Source organism: Macaca mulatta, chromosome 1 (assembly GCF_049350105.2).
Source record: "Macaca mulatta isolate MMU2019108-1 chromosome 1, T2T-MMU8v2.0, whole genome shotgun sequence".
NCBI classification, from domain to species: Eukaryota; Metazoa; Chordata; class Mammalia; order Primates; family Cercopithecidae; genus Macaca; species Macaca mulatta.
In genome coordinates this window covers 70,546,749-70,567,961 of record NC_133406.1, presented here as the reverse complement: position 1 = coordinate 70,567,961, position 21,213 = coordinate 70,546,749, and the positions used below count along the sequence as shown (strand labels likewise).

The following is a 21,213-nucleotide window of genomic DNA, read 5'->3' as shown; positions in this document are numbered from 1 at the left end:
TTAGTGAGCCACTGCAACAGACCTCTAACACTTATTTCTGAGGTTTTTTCCTTTCCTGCTTCTCGGAAGCTTGTTGCCTTAAGGTACCTTCACCCTGGCTGGGCCCTGTTGTTCTTTTATCGGGTTTTTTTGTTTGTTTCTTTAGCCTATGTGTGCTCTTCCACCTGGGTTATACAAATGCAAAGTACATCCTAGTTCCATGCTAGGCCTTATTATTAGCAAGAACTTTCCTGAATCTCTCAAGATGTAGTGAAAGCAGTTATACATTAACTATGTGAACTATACTGTATTTCCTAAAAGTAAATAAATGTGTTGACTGGGAGCCGTGGCTCAGGCCTGTAATCCTAGCACTTTGGAAGACTGAGCAGGAGGATGGCTTGAGCTCAGGAGTTCGAGACAAGCCTGGGTAATATAGTGAGACCCTGTCTTTACAAAAAATACAAAAATTCACGGGGCCTGGTGACACAAACCTATTCTTCCAGCTACTTGGGAGGCTGAGGTGGGAGGATGGCTTGAACCCTGTAGATGGAAGTTGCAATGAGCCAAGATCATGCCACTGCACTCTAGCCTGGGCAACAGAGCAAGACCTTGCCACCAAAATAAATAAATAAATAAATGTGTTTTAAAAAATGCACTGCCCACCTTTGAAGGCAGCAATGGCTCTATAAATGATCTGTAATTTCTTGAGTCAGCTTGTTTCTTGAGCTGTTCTGCCATGTAGTGAGTTAGTCAGTTAGTTTTGCCCTGCCCCTTTCCTCCACATTGGAAACATTCTAGAGTGACCTGAAGATTAAAAACAAACAAACAAAAACAAACACTGGAGACCTCCTCTTCTTACAAAAGAAACATATGAATAAAATAACTTTCCATGTAGCCTGGGCGACATGGCAAAATCCCGTCTCTATGAGAAATTTAAAAATTAGCCAGTTGTGGTGGTCCACGCTTATAGTCCCAGCTACTCAGGAGGCAGAGGTGAGAGGATCACCTGAGTTCAGGAGGTTGAGGTTGCAGTAAGCCTCAATCACACCACAGAACTCTAGCCTGTCCGATGGAGTGAGATCCTGTCTTGAAAAACAAAACAGGCCAGGGAGGCCAAGGTAGGCAGATTGCCTGAAGTCAGGAGTTCCAGTCTGGCTAACTTGGTGAAACCCCATTTCTACTAAAAATAGAAAATTAGCCGGATGTGGTGGCGCATGCCTGTAATCTCAGCTACTCAGGAGGCTGAGACAGGAGAATCACTTGAACCCGGGAGGTGGAGCTTACAGTAAGCCAAGATCGTGCCACTGCATTTCAGCCTGGGTGCCAAGAGTGAAACTCCATCTCGAAAACCAAAATAAAACAAAAATAAACAATGACAACAAATTCCCCATGTAAAATATAAAGTTTTAATAAAACCAATAAAGTAGCTACCACTTACTGAGTACTTACAATGAATCCTTAGATTAGAACTCTTCTTCATGGGGGCAAGGACCCGTTTGTCCCCAGTATCCACAACAGCACCAAGCAGAGTATGCGCTGAAAACATATCAGTGTGTGTATTAAATTCATGCCAGGCACAATGCAAAAAGCTTTACACGCATTCCTAATTTAATCTCAACTCCCTCCTCATCACTTACCACACATATAAACACACAGCTTGGTGAAAGCAATATCTTTAGCCCCATTTTACAGATGATGAAACCAATATTATGAGGGTCGAATGGCTGGGCCTGGTGATGCACACCTGTAATCCCAGCATTTTGGAAGGCCAAGGCAGAGAAATCGCTTGATCCCAGGAGTTCAAGAGCAGCCTGGCCGACATAATGAAACTGTGATTGCACCACTGCACTCCAGCCTAGGTGACACAGCAAGACCCTGTCTCCAAATTAAATAGAAAAAAAAAAAGAGGATTAAGTAATTTATATTTATCCAAGGTCACCTGGCTGGTAAGTAAATGATCTCTCTGACTCCAGAATCTCTCTTAACCAGGCTTCTATGACTAGAACAAAGTTGGAATGTCACTGATCAGAATATTCCATCACCAAGGCAGCATCCCAGTGGGCTAATCCACACCAGTGGACTTGAAACACACTTTGGGTTGCTGTATGTTAGTATGTTAAAGGTAATTTATAATAATATACCTGTAGAAATAGTAATGTATTTTCTCATACAGTCAATTCTCATTATTATATATTTATATATAACATAAATATATAATATATAAATATATAATATATAAATATATATTATATATTTGCATATAATTATATCACATGTATATATAAATATATAATGTATATATAATATATAAATATATGTAATGTATAAGTATATAACGTATTTATATATAAATATACAATGTATCATATATACATTATATATAATATAATGTATTTATATATAAATATATACAATGTATTTATATATAAGTATATATAATGTATTTACATATAAATATACATAACATTTATATTATATATATATCATATATTCTATAAAGTTGCCACAAACATTAAATTAGCAAATAGTGAACCATTGCTCCTAGAAAGAATACAGCTGGCCCCCCACTCACAATGGTTTGACATACAATTGTTTGACTTTACGATGGCACAAAAGCAATATGGATTCAATAGAAACCATACTTTTGATCATTTTCCCAGGCTAGTGCTACTAGTGCTATTTGGGTAACAAATACATTTTAGGGAGTAACCACATTTGCAAATATGTAATCAATGAATAATGAGGGTCTACAGTATATACATGTTTAATATTTTCAAAACGTGGGCTGGGCACAATTACGCTTGTAATCCCAGCACTTTGGGAGGCTGAGGCAGGAGGATCACTTGACCCCAGGAGTTCAAGACCAGCCTGGGCAACATGGTGAAACCACATCTCTACAAAAAATACAAAAATTAGCCAGGCATGGTGGTGTGTGTCTGTAGTTCCAGCTACTTGGAAGGCTGAGGTGAGGGGATCCCCTGAGCCCAGGAGGTTGAGGCTGCAGTGAGCTGTGATCAAGTCACTCACTGCACTCCAGCCTGGGTGACAGAGTGAGACCTTGTCTCAAAAAATGAAAAAAGAAAAAAAAAGAAAAAACAGTTTCAAAGCCCCTTTCAGTCTAATGCTCTCCCAACTGAGCTATTTTGGGCAGCTCTTCAAAGCCCCTTTTGTCACGGGCGTCCGTGTGAAGAGACCGCCAAACAGGCTTTGTGTGAGCAGCAAGGCTGTTTATTTCACCTGGGTGCAGGCGGGCTGAGTCTGAAAAAGGAGTTAGCAAAGGGTGGTGGGATTTTCATTAGTTCCTATAGGTTTAGGATAGGTGGACAAAGTACATTCTTAAGGGTGGGGAGGATATTACAAAGTATCTTTTTAAGGGCTGGGGGGGTGGAAATATATCCTATCAGGGTGGGGCAGGAACAAATCACAATGGTGGAATGTCATCAGTTAAGGCTATTTTCACTTCTTTTGTGGATCTTCAGTTGCTTCAGGCCATGTGGATGTATACGTGCAGGTCACAGGGGATATGATGGCTTAGCTTGGGCTCAGAGGCCTGACATTCCTGTCTTCTTATGTCAATAAGAAAAACAAAACAAAATAGTGGTGAAGTGTTGAGGCAACAAAAATTTTTGGGGGTGGTATGGCAAGATAATGAGCGATGTTTCTCAGGGCTGTTTCGACTGGGATTAGGGGCAGCGTGGGAACCTAGAGTGTGAGAGATTAAGCTGAAGAAAGATTTTGGGGTAAGGGGTGATATTGTGGGCTTGCTAAAAGGAGTATTTGTTGTATAGAATGATTGGTGATGGCCTGGATGTGGTTTTATATGAATTAAGAAACTAAATGGAAGGAAGACACAAGATTCAAATAAGAGAAGGAGAAAAATAGATATTGAAGGACTAAGAATTGGGAGGACCCAGGACATCCAATTAGGGAGCACCCAAGGGGGTTCAGCATAATTATTTGCTTGGTGGGTGAGTTTTTGGGCTCTATACTTGAGTTTTTTTATGTTGTCACATACCAGGCTAGATTAATTTAGGTAAAAACAACACTCTCTATTAAAAAATATACAGATTCCTCTTTTTTTAGCAGTGAGTAAGTCTAGGCCTCGGAGATTTTGGAGGAAAGAGAAATGCAAAGCCAGCAATTGTTTGTTAAAGAAGGATTAGAAACAGCTAGGAGAGAGTGAGATTGATAGTATGGTGGAGAAAGCTGGGGAGAGGTAGAGGGTGGCATAAGAATGGCAGCCAGAATAAGAGTGAGTATAAAAGTAAAGAATAGGACTTCATCAGGGCGAAAGTATGGAGCGTACCTTGCCACTGAAGATCTTCTATCCACTTCAAGAGAGACTTAAGGGTGGCGATTTGAGGTAAAACCAGGAGCCCTAAATACCGAGAGCCTGAGAAACTGCTTGGGTGATTTGACTAATAAAGGCCATCCGTTGTCAGCCTGTATAGAGGTGGGAAGGCCAAACCAAGGAATTATGTCTGACAGAAGGGAAGAAATGACCAAGGTGGCCTTCTCAGACCCTGTGGGAAAGGCCTCTACCATCCAGTGACAGTGCCTACCCAGACCAAGAGGTATTTTAGTTTCCTGACTCGGGGCATGTGAGTAAAGTCAATTTGCCAGTCCTGAGAGGGGGCAAATCCCCGAGCTTGATGTGTAGGGAAGGGAGGGGGCCTGAACAATCCCTGAGGGGTGGTAGAATAGTAGATGGAACACTGAGAAATGATTTTCTTGAGGATAGATTTTCAAGATGGAAAGAAAATGAGAGATTCTAAGAGACAGGCTAGTGGGCGTGTAACCTACATGGAAGAGGTTTTGAAATGATGACAGAATAGAATGGGCCTATGAGGCTTGAAGGAGATATTTTCCTTGGTCCAAGAACCATTTGTCTTGTGTGGGAAGAGATTGATAGGTGGAAGTTTCAGTGGGGGAGTAGGTGGGAGTGACTGATGAGGAGAAAAACTGACCCTGAGGGACAGAAGTTGGAATGCTAGCTGCTTCTTTAGCTACCTTATCACCATAAGCATTGCCCTGAGCAATGGAATCTGATGCCTTTTGATGGCCCTTGCAGTGAATGACTCTGGCTTCCTTTGGAAGTAAGGCAGCCTTGAGAAGAGTTTTTATTAAAGAGGCATTAATGATGGAGGACCCTTGCATAGTGAGGAAACCTCTTTCAGCCTATATCACAGCATAGTGGTGCAGGATATGGAAGGCATATTTAGAGTCAGTATAAATATTGATGTGTAGTCCCTTTGCAAGAGTGAGGGCCCGAGTTAAGGCAATGAGTTTGGCTTGCTGAGAGGTAGTGGGCGGGGGGCAGAGAAGTAGCCTCAGTGATAGATGTGGAAGATACTATAGCATAGCCTGCTTTTGCTGGTGAGTGGCAATTAGGCCTGGTGGAACTGCCATCAATAAACCAAGTGTGATCAGGGTGAGGAACAGGAAAGAAGGAAATACGGGGAAATGGAGTGAATGTCAGGTGGATCAGAGAGATACAGTCATGTGGGTCAGGTGTGGTATCAGGAATAATGTGGGAGGCCGGATTGAAGTCCGGGCCAGGAACAATGGTAATTGTGGGAGACTCAACAAAGAGTGAGTAAAGCTGAAGGAGCTGGGGGGCAGAAAGTATATGCATCAAATGTGAGGAGGAAAATAGATTTTGAAAGTTATGGGAACTGTAGAGAGTAAGTGGAGCATAGCTTGTGATTTTGAGGGCCTCTAAAAGTAGTAAAGCAGCAGCAGCCACTGCATGCAGACATGAGGGCTAGGCTGAAACAGTAAGGTCAAGTTGTTTGGACAGAAAGGCCACAGGGTGTGGTCCCCGCTTTTGTGTAAGAAGTCCAACCACATAGCCCTGCACTTCAGCTGTGTGTAATGAAAAAGTTGGGATGAGTTAGGGAGAGCTAATGTGGGAGCAGGTTTTAGGGCTGTTTTTTAAGGAATAGAAAGGGGAGTGGGGAAAGGATTTAGGATTTATGGGGTCAGCTAGGTTTATCTAGAACAGAATAATGGGTTGTGGAGGGAGGTATTGAGGATAGGAGAGTATATGGGTTTGGCACTATGGGGTAGATAGGCAAGACAATTTGGTTGATAAGGTGCAGATCCTGAACTAATCTGTAAGACTTGTCTGGTTTTTGGACCAGACCTTTCAAAGTCATGAGTTAAACATATTACTTTCTCCATTTAAGAGATTGTAAAATTGGATAAATTAGCAGTTGAAATTGGCCTGTTCGTATATCACACACAGGACCAGTTTCACAGGCATGAGACCCAAACAGGCACATAGGGCCCTTTGCTCAGAAGGGTCTCACAATTGGCTTAAAGTTTTACTGTCATTACCTTGAACGTCTCCATTGTTTGTTAATAAAGGGTCCAGCATTTTTATTTTCACTGGACCCTACAAATTATGTAGCCAATTCTAGTCACACAGCAAGTAAACAAGATTAGAAACTGGGGAGAAAAGAAAATACTAAATTATTTACTTATCGAATTGAACAAAACTTTTTTCAAAGTGCCTATTTAATATGATAAAGTTACCACTTACTGAGGGTTGGTTGTATTAAGCTCTTGATATTTATTAGCTCATTTAGTCCTTATGACACTGTGAGTTTGATATTATTTTCTTTTTTTTTTTTGAGACAGAGTGTTGCTTTTGTTGCCCAGGCTGGAGTGCAATGGCGTGGTCTTGGCTCACCACAACCTCTTCCTCCAGGGTTCAAGCGATTCTCCTGCCTCAGCCTCTGGAGTAGCTGGGATTACAAGCATGTGCCACTGCACTGGCTAATTTTGTGATTTTTTTTTTTTTTCAGTAGAGACGGGGTTTTTTTTTTTTTTTTTTTTTTTTTTGAAACGGAGTCTTGCTCTGCCACCCAGGCTGGAGTGCAGTGGTATGATCTTGACCCACTGCAAGCTCCGCCTCCTGGGTTCACGCCATTCTCCTGCCTCAGCCTCTGGAGTACCTGGGACTACAGGTGCCCACCACCATGCCTGGCTAATTTTTTTTTTTGGTATCTTTAGTAGAGATGGGGTTTCACCGTGTTAGCCAGGATGGTCTCGATCTCCTGACCTAGTGGTATGCCCACCTCGGCCTCCCAAAGTGCTGGGATTACAGGCGTGAGCCACTGTGCCCGGCCGAGGTGGGATTTTACCATGTTGCCAGTCTGGCTTCGAACTCCCGACTTCAGGTGATCACCTGCCTAGACCTCCCAAAGTGTTGGGATTACAGGCACGAGCCACCGTGCCTGGCCTGGATATTATTTTCATTTAACACATAAGGAAACTGAGGCCCAGAGAAGGTAAGTAACTTAAACAAGATCATACAGTTAGGAGGCAGCACAGGTAAAATATTAATCAAATCTTTTTTACTTAAAAAATATGCTTGTACCACTAGACTCTATTACTGTGTCTATTTTGTTTTATTTAGCTCCAGTTGTCAGGCAGCTTGTAATTAAGAGTTTGAATTTTGCAATCTTCATGGTGAACTTTTAACTAAGAAATCGATGTTTTATTTGCAGTTCACCTATAAAATGGGCTCTTATTTTATTTTTATTTTTTTGAGACCAAGTCTCACTCTTGTTCCCCAGGCTGGAGTGCAATGGCGTGATCTCGGCTCACTGCAACCTCTTGCCTCCTGGGTTCAAGCGATTCTCCTGCTTCAGCCTCCTGAGTAGCTGGGATTACAGGTGCCCGCCACCACACCTGGCTAATTTTTGTATTTTTAATGGAGACCAGATTTCACCATGTTGGCCAGGCTGGTCTCAAACCCCTGATCTCGGCCTCCCAAAGGGCTGGGATTACAGGCATGAGCCACCGTGCCCAGCCTAAAATGGACTTTTTTTTTTTTTTTTTTTTTTTGAGACGAAGTCTTGCTCTGTCACCCAGGCTGGAGTGCAGTGGCCGGATCTCAGCTCACTGCAAGCTCCGCCTCCCGGGTTTACGCCATTCTCCTGCCTCAGCCTCCCGAGTAGCTGGGACTACAGGCGCCCGCCACCTCGCCCGGCTATTTTTTTTTTTTTTTGTATTTTTTAGTAGAGACGGGGTTTCACCGTGTTGGCCGGGATCGTCTCTCGATCTCCTGACCTCGTGATCCGCCCGTCTCGGCCTCCCAAAGTGCTGGGATTACAGGCTTGAGCCACCGCGCCCGGCCAAAATGGACTTTTAACAAAATATAAATTAACTCAAGCTGGGGGTGATGGCTTACGCCTATAATCCCAGCACTTTGGGAGGCCAAGGCAGGCAGATCACTTGAGGTCAGGAGTTCAAAACCAGCCTGGCCAACCAACATGGTGAAACCCCCTCTCTACTAAAAATACAAAAAAAATTTAGCTGGGCATGGTGGTGCACACCTGTAGCCCCAGCTACTCAGGAGGCTGAAGCACGAGTATCACTTGAACCCAGGAGGGAGAGGTTGCAGTGAGCCAAGATCGCGCCATTGTACTCCAGCCTGGGTGACAGAGTGAGACTCCATTTCAAAACTAACAAACAAAAACAAGCAATTGACCAACTGACCTTTTTATATTTTATTATTTTGTTTTATTTTTTTGAGACGGAGTGATGCCCAGCCTGGGCGACAGAGCAAGACTCCTTCTCAAAAGAAAAAAAAAAATGGTACCTCTCTTCTTTGCTTATTTAGGAATGAAAAATTGATGGCTCTGGTAGCTTTCCTAAAACAATGTGTGTTTGTGTGATTTCTGTCACTTCAATGTGTTTCAAAGCATTATTATAAAAATAAACTGAAAACAACCTAAAGTCTAGCAATAAAAAGAATAATTAATGTCAGGCACAGTGGCTCATACCTGTAATCCCAGCACTTTGAAAAGCTGAGGTGGGTAGATCGCTTGAGCTTAGGAGTTTCAGCCCAGCCTGGGCAATGTGGTGAAACCCTGTCTCTACCAAAAATACAAAAACATTAGCTGGGCATGGTGGTGCGCACCTGTGGTAGTCCCAGCCACTCAGGAGGCTGAAGATGGAGGATCACTTGAGCCCAGGAGGCAGAGGTTGCAGTGAGCCAAGATCATGCCACTGGATTCCAGCCTGGGTGACAGAATGAGGCCCCCATCTCAAAAGGAAAAAAAAGAAAAAAGAAAGATGATGTCTCCCACTCCAAAAGAATTTAAAAGGACTTACAAACATTAGCTGGGTGTGGTGGCGCATGCCTGTAATCCCAGCTACTGGGGAGGCTGAGGCAGGAGAATCACATGAACCAGGGAGTCGGGGGTTGCAGTGAGCCAATATCACTCCACTGGACTCCATCCTGGAAACAGAGCGAGACTCTGTCTCAAAAAAATAAAAAAATAAAAAATAAATAAAAGAATTTGAAAGGCGAGCGCGGGGCTGGCAGCGTGGCTCATGCCTGTAATCCCAGCACTTTGGGAGGTCAAGGCGGGCGGATCACGAGCTCAGGAGATCGAGACCATCCTGGCTAACATGGTAAAACCCCCTGTCTACTCAAAATACAAAAAATTAGCCGGGCGTGGTGGCTGGCACCTGTAGTCCCAGCTACTGGGGAGGCTGAGGCAGGAGAATGGCGTGAACCCGGGAGGCGGAGCTTGCGGTAAGCTAAGATTGCACCACTGCACTCCAGCCTGGGTGACAGAGGGAGACTCTGTCTCAAACAAAACAAAACAAAACAAAAACAGGCGAGCGCGGTGGCTCACGCCTGTACCAGAAGTAGCTGGGCATGGTGGTGCGCCTCTGTAATCCCAGCTACTTTGGGAGGCTGAGGCATGAGAATCGCTTGAACCTGCACTCCAGCGTTCGCGGCAGAGCAAGACTCTGTCTCAAAGAAACAATACAAAATAAAAACAAAAGAATTTAAAATTAAAATTAATTTTGTTTGTTTGTTTGTTGTTTGTACCCCCCTCCTGAATAGCTAGGATTACAGGCAGGTGCCACCACACGTAGTTAAGTTCTTGAATTTTTTGTAGAGATGAGGTCTTATTATGTTGCTTAGTCTGGTCTTGAACTCCTGAGCTCAAGCAGTCCTCCTTCCTCAGCTTTCCAAAGTGCTGGGATTACAGGTGTGAGCCACCATGCCTAGCCTAATATTTCCTAGAGTTTTATATGCATGGAATCATATACTATACATTCTGATTTGTCTGGCTTTTTTTTTTTTTTTAACTCAGCCTAGTTATTTAGAGATTCAGCCATAATATTGTGTTTATCAACAATATATGAACACAACTCAAAATATATATATTGATGAATTAGCATCTCAGGTAAAAGGAATATATTATATACATACTATATATATATAAATATATTTTATAACACAGTGTCCATTGTGTACATATACCACAATTTATTTGTTCTGCTGTTGATGGACATTTGGATTGTTAGAACTTTTTGGCTCATGAAAATAAAGCTCTGGGCTGGGCCTGGTGGCTCTGCTCACACCTGTAATCTCAGTACGCTGGGAGGCCAAGGCATGAGGATCCCTTGAGCCCAGGAATTCAAGACCAGCCTTAGGAACATAATGAGACCTCATCTCTATGAAAAATAAAAACAAAAATAGCCAGGTGTGGTGGCCTGCACCTGTATCGCAGCACTTGGGAGGCTGAGGTGGGAAGATGACTTGAGGCTGGGAGGTTGAGGATACAGTAAGCCATGGTTACACCACTTCACTCTAGCCTGGGTGACAGAAAGAGACCCTGTCTCAAAAATAAATAAATAAAAATAAAGCTGTGTAAAAAAAAAAACAAAAGTTTTTTAGAAAGCTGTGATGAAATTAATGAGTTAGTTTTCATATGTACTGATACATTTCTTTATACGTGTGTGTGGAGAATTTCATTGCTCTAGGGTAAATACCTAAGAATGGATCAAATAATAGGAGTATATTTAACTTTTTCAGAAGCTGCATGATTATTTTCCAAAGACATTGTTCCATTTTACATTCTCACTAGCAGCATATGAGAATTCCACGTCCTCCATATCTTTGTTAACACATGGTTTGGTCAATCTTTTTCATTTCAGCCATTCTAGTGGTATCTAATGATATCTCATTATAGTATTGATTTACACTTTCCTAGTGACTGGTGATAATGAATGTATTTTTTTTTTTTTGGAGACAGAGTCTTGCTCAGCCACCCAAGCTGGAGTGCAGTGGCATGATATTGACTCACTACAACCTCTGCCTCCCGGGTTCAAGCAATTCTCCTGCCTCCACCTCCTGAGTAGCTGGGATTACAAGTGCATACCACCATGCCCGGCTAATTTTTTTGTATTTTTAATAGAGACAGGGTTTCACCATGTTGGCCAGGTTGGTCTCCAACTCCTGACCTCAGGTGACCCACCCACATCAGCCTCCCAAAGTGCTGGGATTACAGGTGTGAGCCACCACACCAGGCCCCATTTCTTTGTCTTCTGGCTTATATTTTTGCTTGTTGAGGAGTCAGCTGTTGGTTCAATTGCCCCTCCTTTTATTCTCTGGTTGCTTTTAAGATTTTCTTTTCTTTTTAAATTCACTGTAATCTCAGCGTGGGCTTTTTAAAAATCCTGACTCCTATTGTTTGAGCTTCTTGAGACTGTGAACTATATCATTTATCAGTTCTGAATATTTCTCTCTCTTTCCAAATTTTGCTCTGTCACCCAGGCTGTAGTGCAATGGCACAATCTCAGCTCACTGCAATCTTCACCTCCCAGGCTTAAGTGATCTTCCCACCTCGGCCTTCCAAGGTGTTGGGATTATAGGCGTGAGCTACTGTGCCTGGTCACTTTGTTTTTTTTGAGATGGAGTCTCACACTGTCACACCGGCTGGAGTGCAATGGCGTGATCTTGTCTCACTGCAACCTCTGCCTCCTGGGTTCAAGTGATTCTCATGCCTTAGCCTCCGGAGTAGCTGGGATTACAGGTGCCTGCCACCATGCCCGGCTAATGTTTAGTAGAGACGGGGTTTCACTATGTTGGCCAGGCTGGTCTTGAACTCCTGACCTCGTGATCTGTCCGCCTCGGCCTCCCAACGTGCTGAGATTACAGGCATGAGCCACAGTGCCTGGCCACCACTTTTTAAAATTAAAATCCCTTTGGATACTTATTGGGAAAGTAATACCCAAAATATTAATGGATGTCTCTGGAAAAAGAGTAATTTTAACTTTTCTACTTTATGTTTTTCTGTATTTTCTTAATTATCTACCATGAATATGTATCCCATTTTTTATAATCATGTATTTAAACATGTATTATTTATCTATTACATTATTAATATATGTAATAAACATGTATTATTTGTATAATCAGAAGAAATAATAAATGCTTCTAAAAGCAAAAAACAATGCATAGTATAATTTTCAAAAACAATAATATATCCTCTTACCATACCTTTTTAACCTTTCTTACCCTTGAAGAAAACCTAAAAAACAAAAAATAAAACCCTTAAGAAACAATAATAAAAGGTGAGGTGTGGCCGGGTGCAGTGGCTCATGCCTGTAATCCCAGCACTTTGGGAGGCCGAGGCAGGTGGATCACAAGTTGAGGAGTTCGAGACCAACCTGGCCGATATGGTGAAACCCCGTCCTTACTAAAAATACAAAAAAAAAAAAAAAAAAAATTAGCTGGGCGTGGTGGTGCATGCCTGTAATCCCAGCTACTTAGGAAGCTGAGGCAGAATTGCTTGAACCCAGGAGGCGGAGATTGCAGTGAGCTGAGATCAAGCCACTGCACTCCAGCCTAGGTGACAGAGTGAGACTCCGTCTCAAAAAAAAAAAAAAAAAAAAAAAAAATTGTGAGGTGTGCTGACTGGGCATGGTGGCTCACACCTGTAATCCCAGCACTTTGGGAAACTGAGGTAGGCAGATCACCTGAGACCAGGAGTTCGAGACCAGCCTGGCCAACATGGTGAAACCCCATCTCTACTGAAAACAGAAAAATTAGCCGGGCATGGTTGTACAAGCCTGTAATTCCAGCTACTTAGGAGGCTGAGGCACAAGAATCACTTGAATCTGGAAGGTAGAAGTTGCAGTGAGCTGAGATCATGCCCTGCGTGCCAGCCTGGGAGACAGAGCAAGACCCTGTCTAAAAAAAAAAGTACATAAAAAAGTGAAGCGTGGGGTGGGAGGCTTGGTGGTGGTGGGTGGTGATGTTATTGTATAGAAGGAAAAAAGAGAAACTGGTCAACGTGATTGTGAATACTGGCTTCTGAGTCAAAAAGACAATCAAAAGTATTTTTTCTTTTGTTTGTAGGACAGCAAGAATCGCTTGACAATTGGTTTGTGAGCATAATGGCATCTATAAACAGAACCATTGAAATAATTAAAAAACATGGAGTAAGCAAACAACATCTCCTGGAGGAGATAAACAAAAAGCGTGAATCCAACTGCTTGGTGGAACGAAGCAATCAAGTCAGCTTACTGAGAGTTCAAAAGAGGCACTTCCCGAGTGCCTGTCAGTCCTTTACTCATACCACAACCAAAGAGCCTATTCCCGACAGTGGCAGGAGCTCCTGGGTCAAGCTGAGTCTCCTTGCTCACGCGGAGAGAAAGCACTTTCCACCAAAAAGTAAGAAGTTATGATAGGATTTTTTTTTTTTTTGAAACGGAGTTTTGCTCTTGTCACCCAGGCTGGAGTGCAATGGCACCATGTCGGCTCACTGCAAACTCCACCTCACGGGTTCAAGCGATTCTTCTGCCTCAGCCTCCCAGGTAGCTGGGAATACAGGCGCCTGCCACCACGCCTGGCTAATTGTTTTGTATTTTTTAGTAGAGACAGGGTTTCACCTTGTTGGCCAGGCTGGTCTCAAACTCCTGACCTCAGGTGATCCACCCACCACGGCCTCCAAAAGTGCTGGGATTACAGGCATGAGCCACCACACCCAGCCTATGACAGGACTGTGTGTTTTTTTTTTTTTTTTTTTTTGAGACAGAGTTTTGCTCTTGCTGCCCAGGCTGGAGTGCAATGACACGATCTCATCTTACCGCAACCTCCATCTCCCAGGTTCAAGCGATTCTCCTGCCTCAGCCTCTCAAGTAGCTGGGGTTATAGGCATGCACCACCACATCTGACTGATTTTTTTATATTTTTAGTAGAGACGGGGTTTCTTCATGTTGGTCAGGCTGGTCTTGAACTCCAGACCTCAGGTAATCCGCCCGCCTCGGCCTCTCAAAGCGCTGGGATTACAGGCGTGAGCCACCACACCTGGCCTATGATACGATTCTTAACCGATTTATAGGAAGGATTTGTAGGTATTCCTAAGAATTAGGAATAATTTCTGGGATTGAAAGAGGTACCTGAGTATTGCCCTGGTATAGCATAAAGGCAATCTATTTGAAGGTAAAAGTGTCATTAAACAGGCTGGTGGATTGTAAGATGTATTATAGACCAGAGACTCTCATTTTTTTATGCATACAGAGTCCCAGGCCCCAGCTTCAAGCCATCTCATTCAGTAGGCTCTAGGGAGGTGCCTGGAAATCTGCATTCTCAGCAGACTAAGGTGATGCTGATGCTGATGGCCTGAGAACCACATTTTGATAAGAGTTGTTACAGTAATTACAATAGACCACAAAAACTTCAGAAACCTGCTATCTCATCAATTTTTCTGGCCTTTACACACATTTCATGTGCAAAATTGAGGTGCAGTGGAGATCCTTTTGATAATAAACATCATACAAAAAGCCCTAATAAAATGTGGAGGGGCTGGGCACAATGGCTCACGCCTCTAATCCCAGCACTTTGGGAGGCAGAGGCAGGCGAATCACCTGAGGTCAGGAGTTTGAGACCAGCCCGGCCAACATGGTGAAACCCCATCTCTACTAAAAATGCAAAACTTAGCTGGGCATGGCAGCAGGCACCTTTACTCCCAGCTACTTGGGAGGCTGAGGCAGGAGAATTGCTTGAATACTGGAGGTGAAGATTGCAGTGAGCCGAGATCACTCCAGTGTACTCCAGCCCAGGCGACAAACTAAGACTCCTTATCAAAAAAAAAAAAAAAAAAACTGGAGGAAAGTTGTTGGGGGCAGGGGATGGCATGGTGGTGATGGTGGTGGTATTATTTTATAGAAGGAAGAAGGGGAGCTGATAAATACCTTCATTGTGAATACTTGTTTCTTAGTCTAGGCAGGTAGCTGAGATAGCATATTTTAATTTATTTGAAAAAAAGAGAAGGGGGTGTGTAACCATATCTAATACAACCAACAAGTTACTAATTTAGATCAGAAACAAAAGAATCACCACATTTGAGATTTCACTTATTTGATGTGGCTGTGACTTTACCCTTCCCCAGTGCTCTCAGGAAGTGGAGTAGAGTGTGATACAGTGTGGTGTAGAAAGCTGAAATTCTCCACTGTGTTTAGAGTTCATCTGTAAGAGTCATGTGTTCGTTTTATTCAAAAATAACTCTAGAGCTGGGCACGGTGGCTCATGCCGATAATCCTAGCATTTTGGGAGGCTGAGGTGGGCAGATCACCTGAGATGAAAGGAGGAAGTATTACATCTCACTTTAAATCAAAAGCTAGAAATGGTTAAGCTTAGTGAGGAAGGCATGGCAAAAGCCAAGATAGGCCAAAAGCCAGGACTCTTGTGCCAATCATTTATCCAAATTATCAATGCAAAGGAAAAACTCTTGAAGGAAATTAAAAATTTCCTTCAGTGAACACACAAATGATAAGAAAGCAAAACAGCCTTATTGCCGATAGGGAGAAAGTTTCAGTGATCTGGACAGATCAACCCAGCCACAACATTTCCTTAAGCCAAAGCCTAACCCAGAGCAAGGCCCTAACTCTCTTCAATTCTGTGAAAGCTGAGTCTCTCTGTCACCCAGGCTGAAGTACAATGACGTGATCTCAGCTCACTGCAACCTCTGCCCTCCGGGTTCAAGTGCTTCAGCCTTCCAAGGAGCTGGGATTGCCTGCCACCACGCCTGGCTATTTTTGTTTGTTTGTTTGTTTAGTAGAGATAGGGTTTTGCCATGTTGGCCAGGCCAGTTTCAAACTCCTGGCTTCAAGTGGTCCACCCACCTCAGCCTCCCAAAGTGCTGGGATTATAGGCTTGAGCCACTGCGCCCTGCCAGGAGACCATTATTCTGAGTGAAGTGACTCAGGAATGGAAAACCAAATATTGTCTGTTCTGACTTATAAGTGGGACCTAAGCCATGAGGATGCAAAGGCATAAGAATGATATAATGGACTTTAGGAACCCCAAGGGAAAGAAAGGTAAAAGAGGGGCGAGGGATAAAAGACCAAATATTGGGTACAATGTACACTGCTCGGATGATGGGTGCACCAAAATCCCAGAAATCACCGCTACAGAACTTACCCATGTAACCAAAATCCACCTTTACCCCAAAAACTACTGAAATAAAACATAAACAAAAGAAACCACCCTATCTAAGCAGCACTCCTCAACACTCTACAATCCCTTACCCAGCTTTCTTTTTTACCACAGTGTTTATCACTCCCTAATGAAGGCCAAGCTCCTTGAAGGCAGGGATGGTATCTGCTTTTTTCACTACTTTATCCTCAGTCCCTAGAACAGTGTCTAGCACAAATTAGGAACTGAGGAAACATTTCCTGGCTGATTGAATAAATGTTGGGACATGGAATATACTTTCCCAGAAGTAGTGGTAGAACTTACCTCATTCCTCTCGGGACCAATAGCTATGTCCTTGGGCAGTGGCTCACAAACTTAAGAGTTTCTCGCAGCAACCTTAGATGGTTGCTGTGGAATAATCTTTAGAAATGCAAGACAGTAATAATACAGTATATTTATCCAGCCTGACCAACGTGGTGAAACTCCGTCTCTACTAAAAAATATAAAAATTAGCCAAGCATGGTGGCACATGCCTGTAGTCCCAGCTACTTGGGAGGCTGAGGCAGGATAATTGCTCGAACCCGGGAGGTGGAGGTTGCAATGAGGCAAGATTGCGTCATTGCACTCCAGCCTGGGCAACAGAGTGAGACTCCATCTCAAAAGAAAAAAAAAAAAATACAGTATATTTTGCTGGACATATTCCATAAGAATTGGAAGGCACTGTATTCTTTTCCTTTGCATACCTGTGCGAGAGGAAGAAACACTCATTTACTCTTTATTCTTTCAACAAATACATGTGAGTGCTTACTTTATGTCAGGCACTCTTCTATGTGCTTGTCAATACAGTGATGAATAAAATTTTACCTCAGAAAGCTTAGGTTTTGGTGTGCTGGCTCACGCCTGAAATCCTAACACTTTGGTAGGCTGAGGCAGGAGGATCCCTTGAGCCCAGGAGTTTGAGACCAGGGTGGGCAACTTAGAGAGGCCCCGTCTCTATTTCTTAAAAAAAAAAAAAAAAAAGCTTACATTTCATTGGGTAGAGCCAGATAAACAAGTTAAAAAATAGTAAATGTCAGCTGGGTACAGTGGCTCGCGCCTGTAATCCCAGCACTTTGGGAGGCAAAGGCTGGTGGATCATCTGAAGTCAGGAGTTCAAGACCAGCCTGACCAACATGATGAAATCCCACAAAAATTAGCCGGGCATGGTGGTGCACGCCTGTAATCCCAGCTACTCTGGAGGCTGAGGCAGGAGAATCGCTTGAACCCGGGAGGAGGTGGTTACAGTGAGCAGAGATTGCACCACTGCACTACAGCCTGGGCAACAAGATCGAAACTCCGTCTCAAAAAAAAAAAAAAAGTAAATGTCAGATCAGATAGTGATAAATGGGTAAGAGCTATGGGGAAACAGAAAACAGCAGGGTGGGGGATAGGAAGTGTTGGATGGAGGGTGTATTGCTGCCCATAGAACTTACTATTACTATGCAGGGCGTGAGGGATGACCCAGGACTCCTGGGTTCCTTGAGGAGTCCAGTGTAAACAGGGATAAGGGACAAAATGAGATTAGTCCTGATGGTCGAACCTAGTGGTGGTCTAACCTGGTGGGGAGGCCTGTGTGTTGAGGGGAAGGAATGTTACAGATTTCTCATAGAGTATTTGGAGTTCTGGGAGCTCCTCTTTGCTTCTATTAATAATGACGTGAAGACTAGGAAAGAAGTTCTTTTGGAGATTTCCAGGTCCTCTTTTCAATCTTCCACTTGGAGATGTGGAGCCCAAAAGAGGGGCAGTTTATTTAAATACATAGAATTAAAAACAACTGGGTTCAAGTTTTGCCTCTGTCATTTGCCTCTGTTCAAGTGCTGGGATTACAGGCGTGAGCCACTGTAGCCAGCTGACATTTACTATTTTTAAACTTGTTTATCTGGGTCTACCCAATGAAATAAAGATACTATACTAAAAGCATACTATCATGCTTTTAGTAATTTGACTTTTTTTTTTTAGGAGGCAGAGTCTTGCTCTGTCACTGGGGCTGGAGTGCAGTGGTGTGATCATGGCTCACTGTATCCTCAACCTCCTGGGCTCGAGCGATCCTCCCACCTCTCAGCCTCTAGAGTAGCTAGGACTATAGGCATGTGCCACCATGCCTGGCTAACTTTTGTATTTTTTTAATAGAGACTGAGTTTTGCCATGTTGCCCAGGTTGGTCTCAAATTCTTGACCTCAAGCAATCTGCCTGCCTCAGCCTCCCAAAGTGCTGGGATTACAGGCGGGAGCCACTGTGCCCAGCCATTTGGTGTTTTTTGTTTTGTTTTTTAATTTATTGAGTCTCACTCTGTCACTTTGTCACAAACTATAGTGCAGTGGCCTGATCTTGGCTCACTGCAATCTCTGCTGGCCGGGGTTCAACCGATTCTCCTGCCTCAGCCTCCAGAGTAGCTGGGATTATAGGTGTGCGCCACCACACCCGGCTAATTTTTTGTTTGTTTGTTTTTTGAGACAGAGTCTCGCTTTGTCGCCTAGGCTGGAGTGCAGTGACGTGATCTCAGCTCACTGCAAGCTCTGCCTCCCGGGTTCAACCGATTCTCCTGCCTCAGCCTCCTGAGTAGCTGGGACTACAGGTGTGTGCCACCACGCCCAGCTAATTTTTGTATTTTTTTTAGTAGTGATGGGGTTTCACCATGTTGGCCAGGATGGCCTCGAATTGCTGACTTCAGGCGTTCCACCGGCCTCAGCCTCCCAGAGTGCTGGGATTACAGGTGTGAGCCACTGCGGCCGGCCCATTTGGTGTTTCTAAACCATAGTTCCTGTATCTGAAACACAATACTCTGCCCTCCAGGGTTATTTTAAAAACCATGAAATGTATTATAAGTTATATAACAAATACTTTTTATTTTTTATTTTTCAGATAATGCCATATTTGGATAAAGTGCATCTCCAGAGACAAAGACACACAGAAATACCTTCTCTTTGATTCTTCATCAGTGTGCCTAAATTATTTACAAATTATTAATTATAAACAAAACTAAACAAAAGTATTCACTAGATCCCTCAAAAAACATTAAGTCACATAAAACATATTACATCTTTATTCATTCCGTTCTGTTATTTAGACTTAGATGATTTGAAGAGAGGATTTGAGTTTTTTAGATACTTTCAAAGATGAATTCCTAAGAGTTTACTTTACAGTGATTCCCCCCTGCAACTTTTTTTTTTTTTTTGAGACAGAGTCTCGCTCTGTTCCCCAGGCTGGAATGCAGTGGCACGATCTCGGCTCACTGCAACCTCCGCCCCCTGGGTTTAAGCGATTCTCCTGTCTCAGCCTCCTGAGAAGCTGGGACTACAGGCTCATGCCACCATGCCCAGCTAACTTTTGTATTTGTAGTAGAGATGGCATTTCACCACGTTGGTCAGGCTGGTCTTGAACTCCTGACCTCAGGTGATCCACTTGCCTTGGCATCCCAAAGTGCTGGGATTATGGGCGTGAGCCACCACGCCTGGGCGATCTTCTCCTTAGTAATCTAAAATGTTTAAATAGTAGTTTATATTTGTTTCTATAACTCAGTGGAATATATTGACCAACCCCACTGATCAGGTTGAAGGCTAAAAAGTTAACACTTGCTTCTAAATGATAGATTAACTTCCTCTGTTAAAGTTATAGTTTTGATGATTTGAATAAGGAGATATTTGAGAGGCTAATATAAGGTGCCTAGAGACAGGGCTTTCTGTTACATTACATTGTCCATCCCCACAGTGGTGATGGTTAGAATTATCTCATGGCCACATCCTGTTTGGCTATTATCACCTCTGTTTCATTGCTTCTTGGATCACAGTCTTTTCAAATCTTTTTTTTTTTTTTTTTTTTAGATGGAGTCTCGCTCTGTTGCCCAGGCTGGGGTGCAGTAGTGTGATCTTGGCTTGCTGCAACCTCTGTCTCCCAGGTTCAAGCAATTCTCATCTCAGCCTCCTGAGTAGCTGGGACTACAGGTGTGTGCCACCATGCCAGGCTAATTTTTTGTATTTTTAGTAGAGATGGGGTTTCACCATGTTGCCCAGGCTGGTCTCGAACTCCTGACCGTGGGTGATCTGCCCGTCTCAGCCCCACAAAATGCTGGGATTACAGGCATGAGCCTCTTCAAATCTTAACTTGGCTTATGTTCCTTTATGTGGTTAAGAACCTAGTCCATATGCCAAGCAGAGCACTGCCTGGGCTGGAACCCAGAGCTTCTTGGCATTTGTATTTATTTCAATAAGACACTCACTTTTTTTTTGGTTGCCCTCTACTTCCACAGGAAGCTCAGATTCATAGAAAGCCAAAGCGTTCTGATATTTGAAGGGATATGGATAAGTCAGCTGGCTTAAAACCCTATGTCAGCCAGAACTATATAGTAGGGCACAGTGTGGATAAGACTCATCCACCATGAGAATATGTTATAAAAAAATCATAATAAACAACACAGAACTACAGCTAATTTTTCACTTCCCAAAAGGCAAATACCTAGCCAGGCAGTGGTGGCAGATAGCTATAGTCCCAGCTACTCAGGAGGCTGGAGTGGGAGGATCACTTGAGTCCAGGAGTTCAAGGCTGTAGTGTGCTAGGATCATGCCTGTGAATAGCCACTGCCCTCCACCCTGTGCAACGTGGCGAAAGTCTGCCTTTTTTTTTTCTTTTTTTTTTTGAGACAGGGTCTCATTCTGTCACCCAGCCTTGAGTGCAGTGGCATGATCATGGCTCACTGCAGCTGGACCTCCCGGGCTCAGATGATTCTCCACCTCAGCCTTCTGAGTAGCTGGGATTATAAGGGTATGCCATGCTAATTTTTGTATTTTTAGTAGAGATGGGGTTTCGCCATGTTGCTAGTCTTTAACTACTGGCCTCAAGCAATCCGCCCTCCTCAGCCTCCCAAAGTGCTGGGATTACAGGTATGAGCCACTTTGTCTGGCCTGTTTTTGTTTGTTTTAAAGCAAATACCTAGTGTCAAGAACTGTAAAGGATTATCCTGG

General features: G+C 43.3%; 1 protein-coding gene across 2 annotated transcripts in view; it reads left to right on the top strand.

Moving 5' to 3' along the window:
* SPATA45 (spermatogenesis associated 45) overlaps positions 1-19,300 on the top strand; it is a 31,085-nt gene extending 11,785 nt beyond the window's left edge. Inside the window, exons 2-3 of one of the 2 annotated variants that reach the window (XM_028853092.2) lie at positions 13,162-13,471; positions 19,118-19,300. In XM_028853092.2, coding sequence (XP_028708925.1) covers positions 13,162-13,471; positions 19,118-19,137 — 330 coding nt within the window. In that variant the 3' untranslated portion in view covers positions 19,138-19,300. Of the gene's footprint in view, positions 1-13,156; positions 13,472-19,117 lie in introns of both variants that reach the window. The other variant, XM_077937520.1, reaches the window with a different exon arrangement.
* The last annotated feature ends 1,913 nt before the right edge of the window (positions 19,301-21,213 follow it).